The sequence below is a fragment of the Salvia hispanica genome, chromosome 4, assembly GCF_029641045.1.
Source record: "Salvia hispanica isolate PSC_SH4W2 chromosome 4, Shi_PSC_v1, whole genome shotgun sequence".
NCBI classification, from domain to species: Eukaryota; Viridiplantae; Streptophyta; class Magnoliopsida; order Lamiales; family Lamiaceae; genus Salvia; species Salvia hispanica.
This window is the reverse complement of record NC_142695.1, coordinates 3339431-3359099: the sequence shown is the minus strand read 5'-3', so window position 1 is coordinate 3359099 and position 19669 is coordinate 3339431. Positions and strand designations below refer to the sequence as shown.

Genomic DNA, 19669 nt, shown 5'->3' with positions numbered 1-19669 from the left:
CCTCGTCCGCCGCTGCGCTCGCGCCAACTGCACGACGCTGCTTAATAATAATAGCATGTCCGTGCCGCTGAGCAGGGTGACGTGGCGTTGCATGATTGGCTCGTTTTTATTCCGTTAATTTATTATTTTTAAAAAATTTATAAAAATAAAAAATAATCCGAAAAAAAGAAAAAAATATTTTTGAATTCCCAAAAATATAGCTGTCTTTTTATCGTTTTTCTTTCAATTTTTCTTTTAATTTTTTTTTAAAAATTTATTCCAAAATTATCTATAAATACTCACATTCATCATCTATTTTTTATATCAAATTATCTCTTATTTTTACTTCAATTTTTCGTGTATTTTAAATGCATTTTAATATTATAAAAATGCTTTTATTTAAATTGAATAATAGAATAATGAGACCCTTAAGCATATTCTTGCATAAGAATATGAATGTGGATGGATCCACGCCCAGGTATGCTCTAAATAAGCCTACAAAAATTTAAAAGGTATGAGTAGTATCGTTTTAAGTCGATAATTTATGAATATTAAAAGCAAATGAACTTTTCATGCCAGTCACACATTATTCCACAAAGCAGTTTATTTTGTTTTTTTCTTTAAAAGCCATGTATGAAAATGGCCTTAGTGGGTCCTAATTGTCTAATTGATGCTTGTCACAATTAATTAAGTCCTCTTCCACGGCAATAATATTATTATATTGGGGCAATTATGTATTCAATTTTATATTATACTATTATGCATTATAATACCAAATTTAAATATTTACAAATTGTGCTCCTTACATAATTACTCTGTATATTGTCATCAAATTTTATTACTATTTTGTTTATATACTTATCAATCAAATTACTCTGTATATATTTACTGGTATTTTACTAGTATATATTATAAATCACATAAATTTTGAAGATCGTAATCTTCTTTTGGTAAAAATTCTGAAATTGTGTTGTAAATCATAAAAAGAAACAAAAGAATACTATCATATAAAATTTAAAAAAATTCACTTTTGGGTGTACACATACTGTATACCTGCAGTTGACTTGACCCTCAAATAATAATGTCTTTACTTCCAACAGAATAAATCAACATAGGCTAAATTCATGTGTATATTAAATAACTATTATATTATATTAATATTTATGCGACCATATATTAATTACTATAATTCTGCATTAGTAAATCGTTTCTATTTAACATAAAAGTCTCATATAGATTTAGCCTTTTATTAGAGCCAAGATTATAGTATTAAATCTTGAAAGAAAAACATTTTTTATTTGGATCAGGATGAAGTGATGAACCTGTTCATCCGAGGATAATTTTCAACCATAATAGATTATTAGTAGTCAATTGACTCAATTCTTAATATTTAATTATTAGTTCATTCTTAATCTTAATGTTGTTATCAAATTGGGATGAATTATTCAAATAGTAATTAATCTATTTATATATATACATACATACAATTTCAGCTCTATATGGAATGTTTTTGCATTTGTCTCGAGTGGCGTCGAATCAAATCAACAATAACACAATTTAGTTAACTCATTTAAATCTAGAAATTTTTTTATTAATAAATAAAATTATTGTCTCATCAAGTATTCAATTATGCTAATCAAGACCATACACGTGTATCAACAACCACCCCATATCGTCAAGGTTTCTGTCGAAGACATGGACACAAATAAATGACTAATATAACAATTGTTTTTCCCAATTAATTTTATGTATATCTTCCCATCCCAATCCTTATAAATTGTACTACTATGATTTTATTCATAACTTACTAAATTCACACAAATATAATTGGTCAATTATAATATCTATAAGTCTTTTATAGTGTATCTGATAAAAAAGAATCCACAAACCCCAACAAAGCATTCGTCAAGAATATCTAAAGTGACTAATCTATTAATTAATCCCCATACGTTTGAAACTTAATAAAGTCATTATCAAAGAAAAAGAGATTAACATTCTTAACATAATCATGACATTTTCACGTGTTTAAAATCAACTGCAACATCATTATATCTTTCACTGATAGGAGGTGGATGAAATAATAACAAAAATTACAAACTTCGTAATTTATATTTTAATTTGTTAAAATGTATTTGACAGACCATAATTTGACCATTTTTATGATTTATTTGGCTAATAATAATATCATAAAGAAAATTGGGTTCCAATATTAAGTTTCTTGTCCCGTTTATTTTACTTGGATGTACATAAAGAATCAAAGATACGAGTTTTTGATTATTCAAGATTAACTTGTTTGGGGATTATCTTTGCCCAATCAAAAACCGTTGTGATTAATTTTATTTCATTGTAAGGTAACAATCATAATTATTTAGGAAAAAACTATTGGTCAGATTATGTATAATCTCCCAAAGCCCTTTCTACATCGAAATCGTTATCAAGGCAACTACTAATATAGAGAAATTAATATGAAAAAAACAAGTAAAAGTAGTTGACAAGTCAAGCTCTTATTTAGAAGAGATGAAAAGCAATGCAATTACGCAAAGGGAGATTAAAAACGTGTTTGCATGACTACTTGGATTAGGACATTTTAGTACTACTTCGGTACTATATTAAAAGAGTTGGAATTATAACTCTCATTGAATTGATAAGTAGATAAGTATTTCACTTCAATTATACCACATTTGAGTCTATTCTGCTCGGATTGCGGGTTAATTGAGTTCGAATTTCAAGTAATTGACATGATAAGTAGATAAATTGTACTTTTTCTTACGTGTTAAATAATCTAATTTATGATTTATAATATTAAAAATGAAATATAAATACATTTAACTATTTTTTAAATATGTTATCAAAATATTTCTTATTGTGAACTTGTTCATTTATATAATAATAAAAGTAATGCATAGTTATATTATACTAAATATAAATTAGAAGGCTTATTATTTTTTGTATAATTATTTATTTTAATAAAAATACTCTCTCCGTCCTTCATTAATTTAATTTTGTCTCATCATAGTATAACTAAAGAGGGTAATTATAGTATAATAATAGTACTATAGTAAATTACATGTATTTAATTTTAATTACTACGATATTTCATAATAGAAACTTCAACATCATATGATAGATAAGAATACTACTTTATTGTGATGCGTCAATTTCCGTAGACATTATATTGTAGTCAAGTGTGATTGCTGGGTCAAATGGTACCCAAATTTCTACGACCCTCTCTTTATTGTCTACACTTTATTAATTATTGGCATGGATTTAACTGATCATCCAGGTTTAATACCATCCATTAATTTTCATTTGTTACAATCGACTCAATGATATTAGGCTATTGACATGACTTCGAATTAAAAAATTAAAGAATGTGACTACGAAAATGACTCTACTCATTAATATTGATAATTTTAGGTGATAATATTGTTTATTTCAATTCAATTTGTGTTGATCTTAATATACAGGAAATTTGTAATTACTCCGTATTTAATAAAAAGAACATGAAGGTTAATATTAACTCACGATGATATACAATTTAGTTGGTAAGACGTTTCTCATCTAATTATCAATGAAAACGAAAACCTAATTATGTTCTTGTAGTTTAAATTAAGTTAATAGTGTGATATTTATCTGAAAGACAAATTGAAAACAAAAATCTCCATTATCATGGATGAGACAAGACAATTTTATCTACAAGTTTTCAACCATTTTGAATTAGGATGAGCACTGAATTATATAAATTGGAAAAAGCAAATTGGATGCAATGGAACTAGCTAGAGTGATAGGGTCAGGTTGGAGGTGATATTTTTAGTAAATACTATATTATAATAATAGTATTCTGGCAATTAAAAATTAAATTTATTTATTCTCTTAGAATAAATAAAATTCAACCGAGTCTTATTTTATAAGATTGACGATTGCCATAATAAGAAACATTATCAGAATCATTAATATCCATAATAGAAACACCTTTCAGTGTATAATAAAAAATATTATGTGCGTGGTTAATTTAATATTTTGAGGAGATGGGGGAGTGTATAATACTACTAATGTATGTGTGCATGATTTGGAATTTAATGTGTAGCCGGTATAAGAAATACAAATGGTCCTCACTAATAAATGCTAATTAATTTGATTCCCTTAATGCTTAATCTACTTTTTCATCAAATAATTATCGTAGAAAATATCATTCATAATTTCATAGTGGAGAAGCAAAATACAAAAATTAGGCAGGTTGGCTAATTCAATAAGATTTGAAATTAAACAAGGCGAGGCAGGCAGGTCCCATAATCTGGTTTTTTCTTTAAGCAATGAATCACTAATTTAGTAAAACATGTCCCACCATTATTTCCCCAAATTAATATTGTAATGCCAGCTAGCTTACATGTAAAATCAAAAAAAGGCCCATATCTCATTTTATTCTATTGCCTTATACACATATTCAACATGCGTTAATAATATCAAAAATTGAAAAAGAGTATCTGAATTAATAATGAAATAAGTAATAAATCACTAAAAACGGGGTTTAGCAAGCACCGAAGTGCTCGCTAGACACCAAATTAAGTGCTCGTTGCAGAGTGAACATGTCGTACGTGCTCGCGAGATCCTGTTTATAGTACAAACAAGTTGGCTAAAGTTAATTAATAATGTAACATGCAATATTAAAGTAGTTAACTAAGCAAGGACAAGGGAGCTTTTCCAAAATGGATAACTATAAGTGGAGTGTGATGACATGAACTAACAAATTGACCCCTAAACCACCTCTCCATGCAGCCTTCCTCTATCTCTATAAAATCCCCCATATTCCTAACCATATATCACACACATTCATAAAATCATCACACATCAATCCTAGCTACTTTATACACTCTCATCAATCAAGAAACCCTAAATTCCACCTCTCTTTAAATTTTTGTAGCATCCCAATGGAATCCCAAAAGTGCATTATTTTGTGGGTTTTGTTGATCTCGAATTTGAGCATAGTGTGCTTGGGAAAAGATGCCACGTTGGATGAGAAAGTTAGAACACAATGTGGGTTCACTAGGTATCCTACGTTGTGTGTCCAAACCTTGACAGGGTCAGGGTCAAGTGTAGATCTCTTGTCTGTCCTTGTCAACTCCACCATGTCCCAAACCAATTTGCCCAATTCCAATTTCGAAGTCCTAAGCTCCCATTTCATCTCTCCTCAAGCTCAACAAGCCCGAATCGCCATCGGTAACCGCACCCTTCTTTTCATCATTATTATTGTTGTTCATTAAATAAAAACAGTATTTATCGAACACTGAAATAGTCTGTATCAAACAAAAGTGCTCGATAAAGACAAAATACCAGCACTTTTTGAGCACAAAATGTGCTTAGTAAAAGGTTTGTTAGGTAAATTTGCGAGCACTTTTTACCGTACTCGAAAAGTGCTACTCGAAAAGTGCAACATTTTTTCGACGTTTCCTATTACTACCATCTATCACAAAAGGTAGTTGCTTGGTAAAGTCCGTATTTTGTAGATTTTTTCTTAAAATTTTTGGTCTCGTGTTTTGTTTCATCAGACTACTGCCACGACCTAATGAGCATGTCGCGGAAACGGCTCAACCAAGCCCTGGACGCCTTAAAAAAGTCGCCCGAGAAACACAAGGACGACATCCAGACGTGGCTGAGCGCCGCCCTCACGTTCCAGCAGACGTGCAAGGACTCGGTCGAGGCCCATGCCAACTCAAACGCATACGTGGAAGAGATAACAAAGAAAATGGACTTTTTGTCTGAACTAGGCAGCAACCCTCTGGCCCTGGCCAACCGGATCGTCGTCGGGAAGTCTCCGGCCCCCAGCCGGAAACTCCTCGGACGGGAGAATTTTCCGAGGTGGGTGTCCGCCGGCGACCGGAAACTGCTCCAGAGCACGGCGATCAAGGCGAATGCGGTGGTGGCGAAGGACGGGAGCGGCCACTACACGACGGTGTCGGCGGCGATCGCGGCGGCCGGCGGCGGCAGGTTTGTGATTTATGTGAAGGCGGGGACTTATAATGAGAAGATTAATACTAATAAAGATGGGATTACGCTAATTGGGGATGGGAAATATTCTACTATTATCACCGCCGCCGGCAGCGTTGGCAAAGGCGGCTCTTCTCTTCGTGGATCAGCTACCTTTAGTGAGCTTTCTCTCTCTCTTTCTTGATTTTTGTTGAGAAAAGTGACGTCGATTTTATTGGATTATTCTTATGTCTAAGAATCAACAACTTTTTTGTGTATTAATTTAGGCTGATTAATTGGCTACTTTTAGTAAGACTAATGACTAATTAATTAAAAAGTGGGAAAATGTTAGATGCTTCCATTTTAGTGTCGGTTGCCAATTATGTTGCAATTAGAATATGCTTAGGGATGTCTTTATGTCATAAATTATTAAATCATACATCTAATTAATTTGGTATTTATGTTGAATTTCATGAATTAGCTATTGCAATTGACAATTAAGTAAAATTGTACTGAAAACTAAATAAATCAAGTAAACTTATGTGATTTTGATTTTGATTTTCAGAATATTTTATCCACTAACAATATTTCAATTATTTTTTTTTCTCTTACTAACAATTTAACTAGTGTCGTTTCAAAAGTTTTTTATTTAACGTTTACAATGTGATCAGCTATTACTGGCGACGGGTTCATAGCGCGGGACATCGGGTTCCAGAACACGGCGGGGCCGAACGCGGAGCAGGCGGTGGCGCTAACGATCGCGTCCGACCGGTCGGTGCTGTACCGGTGCAGCATCGCGGGTTACCAGGACACGCTGTACGCGCTGTCCCTCCGCCAGTTCTACCGCGAGTGCGACATCTACGGGACGGTCGACTTCATCTTCGGCAACGCGGCCGCAGTGTTCCAGAGCTGCGGCCTCTACCTCCGCCGGCCCCGCGGCGGAGGGGCCTACAACGTGATCCTGGCGAACGGACGGAGCGACCCGGGCCAGAACACGGGTTTCTCCGTCCAGAACTGCCGGATCACGGGGGCCGCGGACTACTCGTCGGCCCAGAAGTCGTACCTGGGCCGGCCGTGGAAGGCCTACTCGAGGGCGGTGGTGATGCAGTCGAACATCGACCGCGCCATCGCCTCGAGGGGGTGGGTGGAGTGGCCCGGGGCGGGCGGTGGGACCTACAAGTCGTTGTATTTCGCGGAGTATGCCAACATGGGGGGCGGCGCGGCGACGTCGGGCCGGGTGGGGTGGGCCGGGTTCAAGGTGCTCGGGGCCGCGGAGGCGGGGAAGTTCACGGTTGCGAATTTCATCGGAGGGAACTCGTGGCTGCCGTCGACGGGGGTGACGTTTGATTCCGGGCTTTGAAGGTTATTTGGTTTTGTATATAAGTTGAATGAAACCAAGTTAAGTAAAAAAAAAAGTGATGATGAATTTCGATTGATGTATTTTTAATTTGTTAGAAATGGTGAAGTGATTGTAACGTGTATCTTGAGAATAATATGTAAATGTAAAATGCATCTTTGATTTCGATGAATTTATTCTCCTTTTGATACGATTTTCACTACTAGCGTTGATGACTATAACGAATAGTGGATCAGAAACGTTGTAACCGATTAAAGGGTGGAAACCAACGTTCCAATGAATTGAACTTTGGAGAACCATATATATAATTTTCATCACATTCCTTTCAAAATGTAGGCACATTACAAATTAGAGTTTATTAGTCATAATTTTAACGTCGATAGTTTGAGAATTCGTGCATGGTATTATAGTTATAAATAAGGAATTACTATTAACCTTATATAGAGACAACCGCCAACCATTTGATAGGACTAATGCTACATCAATTGATGATTTGATTAACAAATGAAAAAGGATAAATTAAGTGCTAGTATTACTATAGATATTATGGTAATTGTCATTATCAAGTTGTTTCTTGTTGTGATTGACAATATAGAAAAGCAGATATAATCATCCTTATCCATAACTAAATAAAGTACCTAATTCTCAATCACTTGTTTCACAAATGTAGAGTGTCTAGAGACCCCATGATAATGATAATCCAAACACCAGCTTGAGATAATTATTTCTACTTTTCTCGCTATGTTTTTGGCATTATGAAAGTTGGAATAATTATTTTTTTGGCTGAGAAAAATTGTGATATCATAGTGGATCACTTAAATGTTTGTTTTCATCTATCCTTTTTAATAAGTCGTGCGATGCGACATTTAATTGATTTCCACTTTAAAAAATTAAACAAAATGTTCAAGTAGGGGTAAAATTAATATTTTAGCTTTAATTTCATTATCAAGTAAGAGAGCCATTAATTAAAAGAGGTCCAATCATAACATATATACTAATCAAATGATAGATTCATTATCAAATTATAGATCCATTAATCAACTGGTCATATAACGAAAAAGTTATTTGTTTCAATTTTTAGAAACAACTTTTATTTTTGATTGAGAAAATGTCCACATTTTTCAATATCTAAGAGAAATTAAGTTGATGTAACACGTAATTAAAAAGTTGGTATAATCAAATTTGATGCATCCCTCAAAAACTCACTCCAATGGAGACTTAAACAACTATTCCTTATAATTAGCACCATGGTATATTTGACAATGATATGATTAAGATATGAGTATTATTTATTAATATATTGCTATTAATTTTATTTATGTTTGGCTACAAGCTAATTATAGGTCTTTATCAAAGCATTAATATTGGTAGTTGATTGGCATAGCCTTTTAAAACTCCCATTATAGGAAAAATCATGTGGTTTCAAAACTCTACACAAAAACTAGAAATCATACTTTGTAGTACTTTCTTTTTTATTTTTAGAACTTACAAACAGTGGCGGAGCCAGACTTTTAGCGATGGGGGGCCCAAACAACTACTCCCTTCATCCATAAAAAATAATCACATTTATGGACGACAAAGAGTTTTAATGAGAAAATGATAAAGTAAAAGAAATAATGTATAAAAATATGGATAAAGTAAGAGAGATGAGAGAAAAAGAGGTAATAAAGTATGAGAGGAAAATTTTCCATTTTTATAAATGGTACTCCCTTTGTCCCACAAAAGATGTCACACTTGTGGGACGGCACGAGATTTTAGGAGATTTTGTTTTGTGTGTTAAATGGAGAGAGAAAATATATTTCTTATATTCACGTGAGAGAGAACTTTTTCCAAAAAGGAAAATGTGACATCTTTTGTGGAACAAACTAAAAAGGAAAGTGTGACATCTTTTGTGGGATGAAGGGAGTACTATGTTTTGTGGACATTCCAAAATGGCAAAATGGAACTTTTTTCTTGAATGGAGGGAGTATTAAAATTTATTGAGTATGTTCAATATTCGGAAATCACTCGAACATAAGCTATAGAAAAGTTGTGCGTAAGAAATAGATAATAAGAAAAATATGAATATATTTTTTAGGACATTGCATTGATATTAATATTAATAATATTATAATATAATATTATATATTTACATGTTTATAGAATTATGTTTATTCTTAGAGGAAATATCATTTTTTATGAAAAAAAATTTAAATCATTTATGCAAAATTACTAGAGAGAAAATCAATAAAAATAGTAGTGTGAGAAAATCAGTAAATACTATAAATGAATATGATAAAATCATTACTACCGTAAACAATTATCTACCTTTTTTTTAGAAAATCTCAAAAAACACACACATCAGTTAAGAGAATGAAAGCAGCAACAGGATTCGATCTTGGGACCACGCAAATGAGAGGCTGGAACTCACGCCAACTCGGCTAACTACTGATATTGCTTATGTCGCATACATATAATATATATAGTAAATGTTCAAACGGCTGGGGGGTCCAAGGGCCCCCCCGGCCCCACCGTGGCTCCGCCACTGCTTACAAAACAGATTCAACTTTTATCAATACGGAATCATTATACAATCCATGTTAAATTAAATGAGCCTTAGAATTTATCAGTTCAAATTTATTAACCACGTTGAAAAAGGGCCAATGCAATTTAATAAAGAATTCCTATTTAATAAACGATTGCCCATGCTACATATTGTTAGAGCCCATGAATGAAGCCCAAGGCCCAAGCCCAAGTTAGAGGTTATTACTACTCCTAGCAGTGTTTTTAAGTCTTCATACTATCATCAAAAAAGAGGTTAGACAAAGGGGAAATGAATGGTTTATTATTTTATTTTATTTTTCACTATTTTGGGTTATATATCCAAGAAAAAGAAGTCAAAACAATAACATTTATAAATTTCGTTAACAAGAAAACACATTCAAGTATACGAATTTACAAAAGGACGAGTGATATAAGTCTTTAATAAATACGCATTTTACATGTTTATTTTACATAAAAGCAAAATTTCTAAATAAGAGAGAGATAAACTTAATGTATTTTGGGCAGAGTTGGAACAAAAAAAACATAGATCGAGCAGTGAACAATCCACTAAAATCCACATATTCCAAGTAGTACAAATCATAATAGCAAATATGACAATTTGAGCAAGACAAAGCTAAACCTAAATAGTTCGACTCTCGTACTCTGATTCGAGAAAGAACCATAAAGAAAACCCGAAAGGAAATCAAAGCTAAACTCGACTCTATACAGGAATAACAAAACATAAGCGTTAAACCTAGAATATAATAAATGTACAGGTCCCTATCAGAATCTCAACTGCAGGTTGTGTAATTCGTCCTCTTTCACATATAACCATTCCTCGCGCGTCCTCTTAAACCGAAGAATTCCTCCTAGAGCCTCAGCAATGAGGGGCACGCCAACACACTTCTTCACAATCTCCTTCCCAATTATTTCCAGATGCGGAGATACCTCTTCGTTAGGGCCGAAGGCTCGAGACCTGAGCAACATCCAACAATTCTCATCAGAAAGTCTCTTGAGGCGATGAGCTGGAAGTGTCCCCATTATATGAGCAACCTTATTTTGGCGTGCGGTGACAATGATGGATGCACCAGTTGAGCCACATGATAGAATATTTTTCAACTTAAACCATTTCTCCTGGTCTTCATTCCAAACATCATCAAGTACAATCAAATATCTTTTTTGACTCAACAACTTCCGAAGCTCACGTTGTAAAACATCCAACTGACCCAAAGCTACTGCGCTCCCTGTTGCATCTTCGATCATAGCCTTCAACAAAGTTTTCAATTCGAAATTTTTGGATACATAAACCCAAATTCTTATATCATAGTGTTCTCCCACCCGCGGATCGTTATAGACTAACTTAGCCAGAGTTGTCTTGCCAATACCACCGACACCAATGATTGGCAACACAGATATACCCTTATCTTCCTTTACATCATTCACCAATATCTGCACAATCTTTTCTTTATCTTCTTCTCTATCATAGATCTGATCATATTGGGTTAACAGGGAAATAGTTTCACGGGAGGGAGGAACAACAACTTCTCTAGGCTTATCAGCAGGCATTTGAAATTTAGCGCTCTCTGTAGCAAATTTAGCGCTCTCTGTAGCAACAACCTCTAGTTTCTCCGTGACTCGTTTCATCCTCCCCCGGATAATGCGACTATAAAACATATTCCGGGGGCTGTAGCGACTGAGTTTGTTGAGTTTGGAGCCATGAGTATTGCACTCATCCAATATGTCATCGATCTTATAAGCAAGGGCGCCGAGCTTTTGCACCCAATCTCGGAAGGATCTGTTTACGATTTGCTTGATTTCAGTATCTTTCAATTCGGCTTGAAGGGTAATGAGGGTGTTTGAAAGCTTCTTCATCTCCTTGTCAACGCCCAAGATCAGTCCGACCTCCTCCGTAATAAGTGATCTCAGCTTATCGAGAATGTCTTTAAGAAACGCCTCTGCCATAGTGCGATAACAAAAATTCGGGATGCTTTACTGTAAAAAAACTAAGAAATCAGTTTCCTATTAACGAATGAGATATGGAGATATGACAATACTCAATGCACGAAAACTAAAGATAGAAGCACTCTTGGAAGTAAGATGGCTTTTTATAAGTGACAAAATTTACTCTAATCCTAATATATATTGGAGGTAAACCCTAACCTTTAAGATGTAGATGACCAATCCTAATCTCATATGGAGATATTATATAATGTGATAAACATGGAAAAAAATCAAAACTAAACTAAAACAATTCAACCGAATATATTATATTAAAATCCATCTATCTCAATCTTCGAACTCTTGCTCTTTCGAGAATCCAGCCCATAGGTGGGTTCATGGGAGGTCCATGAATCAATTACCTTTCAGAAAGCAATATATAAATATGTGAATTTAATTATACGTCAACATGTGAATCAATTATGTTCTATTGTGTGGAAATTGGTTGATAGTTGATAAATATGAAAATAATTGATATTATTTTAATCGCATTGACTTCTCATAGTCAATACGAGTATTATTTTATGAAAATCTTTATTAACTCCAGTTAGTCTACTATTAGATCCAAATTCAATTATATACTATATGAAGTTTCTAAAGAAAAACTAGCTGAGGAAACCATGAACTGAAATCATGTACTATACCAATCACGTTTCCAAAGAAAACTAAGTAACGAAAAAATCATAAATTTTTATGTTGTAGTCATTTTCTATGGTATGATCTGAAATCAATTTCAGCATATCCTGGCTGGAGATTATGTTTTCTTCAAAGTATTCCCATCGAAAGGGATAATGAGATTTGGCGTAAAGGACTTGAAGCCGCGATTTGTTGGGCCTTAAGAAGTTCTCGAGGGAGTAGGTCCCGTAGCCTGTAGATTGGCGCAACGCAACCACCAAGCCTTGGAAACGTGCACAACGTGATCAGAACACATGATCCACAACAAAGAGGTCGCTGATAGGCTAGTTTTCGTCACTCGGATTAGATCACTTTTCGGACTTCTTAGTTGAATATTTGCATGATAAGATGTTATTTTGGCAGGGAATTGAGCTTATGGATCGGAGGCATTATAGAAAGGCATTTATAGTGGAGTGATGCAAAAAGGAGGCAAAAAGTGCAAGAATTTGAAGAAAATCAGAAAAATGGCAAACTGCCCAAGCTGGACCCGACAGAAAACTGCATGAAGCCACTTGAGCACAATTACAAGACTGCTTCCCATTGCAACACGTGTCCACCTCCGTCTAAGGCATGAGAAGAGGGAAATATCTTTTGTTAAATGAGAGATATGTAAAAAAGTACTTAACTTAGCTTGGGACCAACTACCAAGACATTCCATCTATTATACTCCCTCCGTCCCACATTTATAGTAACATTTAGTTATGGCACGGGTTTTAAGGAATTGGTGGAGTGTGTAATTAATGAAGTGAGAGATGGAGTGTGTAATAAATGAAGTGAGATGATGAAGTGTGTAATAAATGAAGTGAGTTGGTTGAAGGTGGTCCCTCTTTGACTTTTTGATTTTTTATTTTTGTTTAGATTTATTTTAATATAGATAATGGCATTTGGGTGTAATTTTAGTGAATAATGGGGTAAAATTTTATGTGCAAATATGGTAAATTCTAAATGTTACTCCAAATGTGGGACGGACTTTTATGGCAAAATGTTACTACAAATCTGGGACGGAGGGAGTATTTAGTTTTAGTTTAGCTAACTCTCTCTCTCTCTAGAAAATACTCTCTTTCATTGCAGAACAGCCACCATCTTTTGCTCACTATGGGATGAAGTTGTAGTTTGTTTGTAGTATTTGAATGCTCTAGCTCTTTTGTAGCACTTGGTTTGGTTGTACTCTTGCTAGCATCTTAACTCCATAGTTAAGAGTGTTGGCCTTATTTTGTTGCATATTGAAATAGTATTTATTGCTCTAAGTTCTTGTGTATTTATTACTCTTGTTGTTTAGTTGTGTTTGTTAGCTAGTTGCTTAGTGTATTTAATTTTCGTTTTCATTGTTATAATTTAGTTGTTAGCTTGAGTTTATATTACGTCTAAGTTTTATTTTCAGTTTGTGTTCAAGTATTTTGAAGAAAAAGAAAGCACCAAAAAATATTTTAAGTTTAGTTCTTGTTTGAATGTTTAGGCTTAGCTTGTTATTTAGCTCTAGTGTTTGTTGCTTTCTTGTTAGTTAAAACTTATTTCAAGCTTTAAAATCAGTTTCTCTAAGCTCGTTTCCTTGATTGTGTTCGAATTTTTGTGGAAGAAAATGGAAAGGAAAAACGTTTGTGCAAGATTGGCGGTTGGTTTCGTGATTTTCGCTGTCTAGCCGGGGTCGATTTGTATGTTTTTGCATGGTTCATGTTGGTCTCCTTTTTCAGCATTTTTTTCATCATGTTTAAGTGTTGTTAAGCTTCTTTATCTTCTTCATTGAGCTTTTAATTTTCATCTTTTAATTTGATGTTTTCTATGCAGGTTTTGGTTGGTTTAATTGATGATTTTGTTTTTCCAAGGTTTAATTAACTGTGTGGCAGCCATTACTCTTCTTTCCTCATTTCTTGCGTGTGATGAGAGTGAGATTAGAGAGTTAGGATTTACCTTTTAGAAGTTAAGTTGTTTAACCATTAGTTGAAAGGTTTTGTCCATAGGGTTTGCACATTGGATAATAGGGATTAGGGGACACAAAGTACAGCACCTTTTCTCATCTAGTTTCTCTCTCCTTTCTCACTAATTAGGATCTGATTTAGTACACTCTTTCACCACTTCACATGCCACTTTAGCTTCCATTTCAGTTTCAGCTTTTAGACCACATTTTAGGGGTCATATTCCTAGTTTTTATAGCATTTTCTAGCTTCCCTTTAGGAGTTCCTTTTAGTTTAATTCTTCCTTACTTTTAATCCTTTTGCTTCTGAACTTAGTAACACTCATGCATTCCAGTTTGTCACTTTGCTGCTCTGTTTTATTTTTGTAGAGTTCTAATTTTCGTCATTGTCTAAGTTGGCCAGTTTGTCACCTTGGCCAGTCTGCATTCCAGTTTATTTGCTTAATCTTAAGTTCGTTGTTGCTTTTATTTTACTTTATTTTCTAGTTCCCACTTTGTTCGTAAGTATGGTTTAATTTCCATAGTTTAATTTTCTTTCCCTCCTAAATTAAAGCGTGGCGGCATCGCCAAACTCTTGTGTTGAATTACATAACAAATACGACCGTTCCTCGTGGGATCGATGTCCGACTTACCACATACTAATTAATAGTATTTTGGAAAGTGGGAACATATAAGTATTGTTGAATAGGAAGAACACGCGACTACGACACGCGTGCAAAATTCTTTCCTTTCAGTCGCCTAAACCCGGACTTGAGCTGCAAGGAGAGACCGAAATCTGTTTTGGATTGAAAGGTCCAAAAAATAAAATAAAAACCTATACCCTCCGTGTAAGTACTTTGGAGGAATTATGGGCACGAAGAAGCCACATGGGTTTAGGCGGTTCCGGCCGCGGTTCAGCGATTTGACCTCTTTCTTTTGACATTTTAGTCTTTATTTATCTATGAAATGTGCGTAAATAAAATTCAAACAATAACGATGAAATTTTCAATTTAATTGATATAAATTTAAACGAGACAATATGTTACAACAATTACAATTACAAAAGACTTGAAGTCTTAAATAATAAATTTAAATATACTTGTAAATTTTGAAGAGACTACACCGAAGCTATTTACAAATTACAAAAAACACTTGAAGTTTTGAACAATAAATTTATAATTAGTATATACTCTTAGCCGGCGAAGGAGAATTAACTAAATTGAGGACACCTAAAGTAATTCAACCTTAAATTCGAGTTGACATTTAATTTATGAAAGAACGGAAAGTAAAGCACGAAACATAACTTGTAATCGAAGCGACGACTCGGCAGCGGCGGATTGGTGACGTTGTTAGCAAGGGGTTTCTTAGTATGGAATTTAGGGAAGATGAAGTAGAGAGAGACACGAAAGTGGGAGTATACATTTTGATAACTAAATCCTTCCATTTTTGTTTATATACTCTTTTATTTTTGTTTTGACGTTTGTTTTATTTATTAGATTGGGGCCAAATTCTTTTGACTTAGTTTCAAGTTTCGAAAATTTATAAGATCAAGAAAAGAATTTCAAAGCCTTAGGAGGCATACATACGAATTATTTGATAAAGAAATGAACAATTCTCTCAAATCCACATATTCCAAGTAGCACAAAATCATAATAGCAAATATGACAATTTGAGCAAGACAAAGCTAAACCTAAATAGTTCGACTCTCATACTCTGATTCGAGAAAGAACCATAAAGAAAACCCGAATGGAAATCAAAGCTAAACTCGACTCTATACAGGAATAACAAAACATAATCGTTAGACCTAGAAAATAATAAATGTATAGGTCCCTATCAGAATCTCAACTGTAGGTTGTGTAATTCGTCCTCTTTCACATATAACCATTCCTCGCGCGTCCTCTTAAACCGAAGAATTCCTCCTAGTGCCTCAGCAATGAGGGGTACGCCAGCACACTTCTTCACAATCTCCTTCCCAATTATTTCCAGATGCAGAGATACCTCTTCGTTAGGGCCGAAGGCTCGAGACCTGAGCAACATCCAACAATTCTCATCAGAAAGTCTCTTGATGCGATGAGCTGGAAGTGTCCCCATTATATGAGCTACCTTATTTTGGCGTGCGGTGACAATGATGGATGCACCAGTTGAACCACATGATAGAATATTTTTCAACTTAAACCATTTCTCTTGGTCTTCGTTCCAAACATCATCAAGTACAATCAAATATCTTTTTTGACTCAACAACTTCCGAAGCACACGTTGTAAAACATCCAACAAACCCACAGCTACTGGCCAGTCAACAATACCTCCCATTTTCTCATCGCTTTCCACAATCACAATCACAATCATTCCTGGTGCGACGAAGTGTGGTGTTGAGGATGTTGAGAAGGTTAAATCGGATGGAATGAATGTTTGAAACTCTAAGTGTAGTTGTGTCTTCATACATGGCTTCACTTTCTCTTGGTCTGCTTCCGCTGAAACTTTTAGAAAACTTATTATCTTTTGAAATTGTTTGAATCTTATTTTCTTAGAGTCGTGATCGCTTTGGGATGTCATGTTTTGTTGGAATACGTTGAACTCTTGACTTTTGAGCCTAGCCTAAATTATTTATGAATTCTTGATTCTCTTTGGTTAGCCGTTGACTTTTTGCCTTGACAGCTCATTAAATACTTGGTCAAACCCCTTTAAATGAAACCCTAGTCTATGTCTTGTTGCCTTTAAGTTCCGCCATAGTAGCAGTCGCGGTATTTATTGTACCCTAGAAATACGGGCTGTTACAATCTCAATCTTCGAACTCTTACTCTTTCGAGAATCCAGCCCATAATTAATTACCTTTCAGAAAGCAATATGATAATATGTGAATTTAATTATACGTCAACATGTGAATCAATTATGTTCTATTGTGGACATTGGTTGATAGTTGATACATATGAAAATAATTGACATTATTTTAATCGCATTGACTTCTGATAGTAAATACGAGTACTATTTTATGAAAATCTTTATTAGCTCCAGTTAGTCTACTAGTAGATCCAAATTCAATTATATAGTAGTATGAAGTATTTTCAGCTCCAGTTAGTCTACTAGTAGATCCAAATTCAATTATATAGTAGTATGAAGTTTCTAAAGAAAAACTAGTTAACGAAAGCATGAACTGAAATCATGTACTATACCAATCACGTTTCCAAAGAAAACTAAGTAACGAAAAAATCATAAATTTTTATGTTGCAGTAATTTTCTATGGTAAGATCTGAAGTCAATTTCAGCATATCCAAGCTGGAGATAGTGTTTTCTTGGAAGTATTCCCATCGAAAGGAATAATGAGATTTGGTGTAAAGGAAAAATTGAAGTCTGATTTGTTGGGCCTTACGAAGTTCTCGAGGGAGTAGGTCCTGTAGCATGTAGATTGGCGCAACGCAACCACCAAGCCTTGGAAACATGCACAATGTGATCAAAACACATGATCCACTACAAAGAGGTCGCCTAAGCCCGAACTTGAGCTGCAAGGAGAGACCTGAATCTATTTTGGATCGAAAGGTCCAAAAAATTAAATAAAAACCTATACCCTCCGTGAAAGTACTTTGGAGGAATTATGGGCACAAAGAAGTCACAATGTAATGCCCTGCTTTTTGAACTCTAATTTTTGAAACCTAACCCTATGTAATTTAATGCTTTTAAATGCCGTGATATCTTTGAAATAAATGCAAGTGTGTGCGTGCGCGAGGTTTATTCTCGCAAATTTGACTGTGTGGTTTGACTTTGTGCGAACGGCGATATTGGTACTTGTGTGTTTCGAACAAAATGGAATTTTAAATTGTTGGTTAAGTGCTGAGGAAATCATAACTTGAGTTTAATAATTCTTTTTTCTTTTGGGATTATTTATTGGACTCAATTTCATATTAAGTACTCCTCCATTCCATAATAAGAATTCTATTTGCCATTTCGGTCTGTTCCATATTAAGAATCTTATTTTACTTTTAACATAAATGATAAGTAGACCACACATTCCAGCAACTTATTCCACTCACATTTTATTACTACCTCCGGCCACCAAAATTGTCCCATTTTTCCATATCTGTCAGTCCCCCATTTGTCTCATTTCACTTTTACCATTTTTTGGTAGTGTACTCCATATTCCACTAACTCATTCCTATTCACATTTTATTATAAAACTAATATATAGAAGTAGGACTCACAATTCACTAACTTTTTAAGTAGTGTTATTTCAAATGTTGCTATTTTTACGATGTTATCAGCTATTACTGGCGGTGGGTTCATTGCGCGGGACATCGGTTTCCAGAACAAAGCGGGGCCGAGCGCGGAGTAGGCGGTGGCGCTGATGATCGCGTCCGACCGGTCGGTGCTGTACCGGTGCAGCATCGCGGGTTACCAGGACACGCTCTATGTGCTGTCCCTCCGCCAGTTCTACCGCGAGTGCGACATCTATGGGACCGTCGACTTCATCTTCGGCAACGCGGCCGCAGTATTCCAGAGCTGCGGCCTCTACCTCCGCCGGCCCCGCGGCGGAGGGGCCTACAACGTGATCCTGGCGAACGGACAGAGCGACCCGGGCCAGAACACGGGTTTCTCCGTCTAGAACTGCCGGATCACGGGGGCCGCGGACTACTCGTCGGCCCAGAAGTCGTACCTGGGCCGGCCGTGGAAGGCCTACTCGAGGGCGGTGGTGATGCAGTCGAACATCGACCGCGCCATCGCCTCGAGGGGGTGGGTGGAGTGGCCCGGGGCCGGCGGTGGGACCTACAAGTCGTTGTATTTCTCCGAGTATGCCAACATGGGGGGCGGCGCGGCGACATCGGGCCGGGTGGGGTGGGCCGGGTTCAAGGTGCTCGGGGCCGCGGAGGCAGGGAAGTTCACGGTGGCAAATTTCATCGGAGGGAACTCGTGGCTGCCGTCGACGGGTGTGACGTTTGATTCCGGGCTTTGAAGGATATTTGGTTTTGTATATAAGTTGAATGAAAACAGGTTATTAGAAATGGGACACTCACCCCTCAAAAGGCCTCATAAGGGGGAGGGTTATCCAAACTTATATAGATTAGATTGGATCATCACCAAATCGATGTGGGACAGAATTGAGAGAATTTAACACGCCCCCTCACGTGTGGGCCAGAAAGGACATCGGTCTTCCACTCGTGAGGTAGATAAAAGACAAAGAGAAATCCATCATTGACTTGGGCCCACTCTGATACCATATTAGAAATGGGCCACTTACCCCTTAAAAGGCCTCATAAGGGGGAGGGAGGGTTATCCACACTTATATAGAGAAG

At 35.6% G+C, this 19669-nt stretch overlaps 1 protein-coding gene and 3 pseudogenes across 1 annotated transcript; 2 read left to right on the top strand and 2 right to left on the bottom strand.

The window, feature by feature from the left end:
- The first annotated feature begins 4790 nt into the window (after positions 1 to 4790).
- On the top strand, positions 4791 to 7490 carry LOC125191723 (putative pectinesterase/pectinesterase inhibitor 54). The gene is made up of 3 exons (XM_048089128.2): positions 4791 to 5196; positions 5526 to 6122; positions 6615 to 7490. Exons 1-3 carry the CDS (start codon positions 4908 to 4910, stop codon positions 7301 to 7303), a joined length of 1575 nt encoding a protein of 524 aa, XP_047945085.1. The 5' UTR covers positions 4791 to 4907; the 3' UTR covers positions 7304 to 7490.
- Positions 7491 to 10606: 3116 nt separating this feature from the next.
- LOC125193553 (putative disease resistance protein RGA3 pseudogene) lies at positions 10607 to 11785 on the bottom strand (annotated as a pseudogene).
- Positions 11786 to 16220: 4435 nt separating this feature from the next.
- On the bottom strand, positions 16221 to 16697 carry LOC125193551 (putative disease resistance protein RGA3 pseudogene; annotated as a pseudogene).
- A 1933-nt stretch (positions 16698 to 18630) lies between these two features.
- Positions 18631 to 19371, top strand: LOC125193543 (putative pectinesterase/pectinesterase inhibitor 35; annotated as a pseudogene).
- The last annotated feature ends 298 nt before the right edge of the window (positions 19372 to 19669 follow it).

Excerpts from the sequence above, each read along its gene's own strand:
- LOC125191723 (XM_048089128.2), top strand. The coding sequence starts at position 4,908 with ATGGAATCCCAAAAGTGCATTATTTTGTGGGTTTTGTTGATCTCGAAT. Across the intron at positions 5,197-5,525 it reads ACAAGCCCGAATCGCCATCG|ACTACTGCCACGACCTAATG; the intron begins GTAACCGCACCC and ends TTGTTTCATCAG. Across the intron at positions 6,123-6,614 it reads TCGTGGATCAGCTACCTTTA|CTATTACTGGCGACGGGTTC; the intron begins GTGAGCTTTCTC and ends CAATGTGATCAG.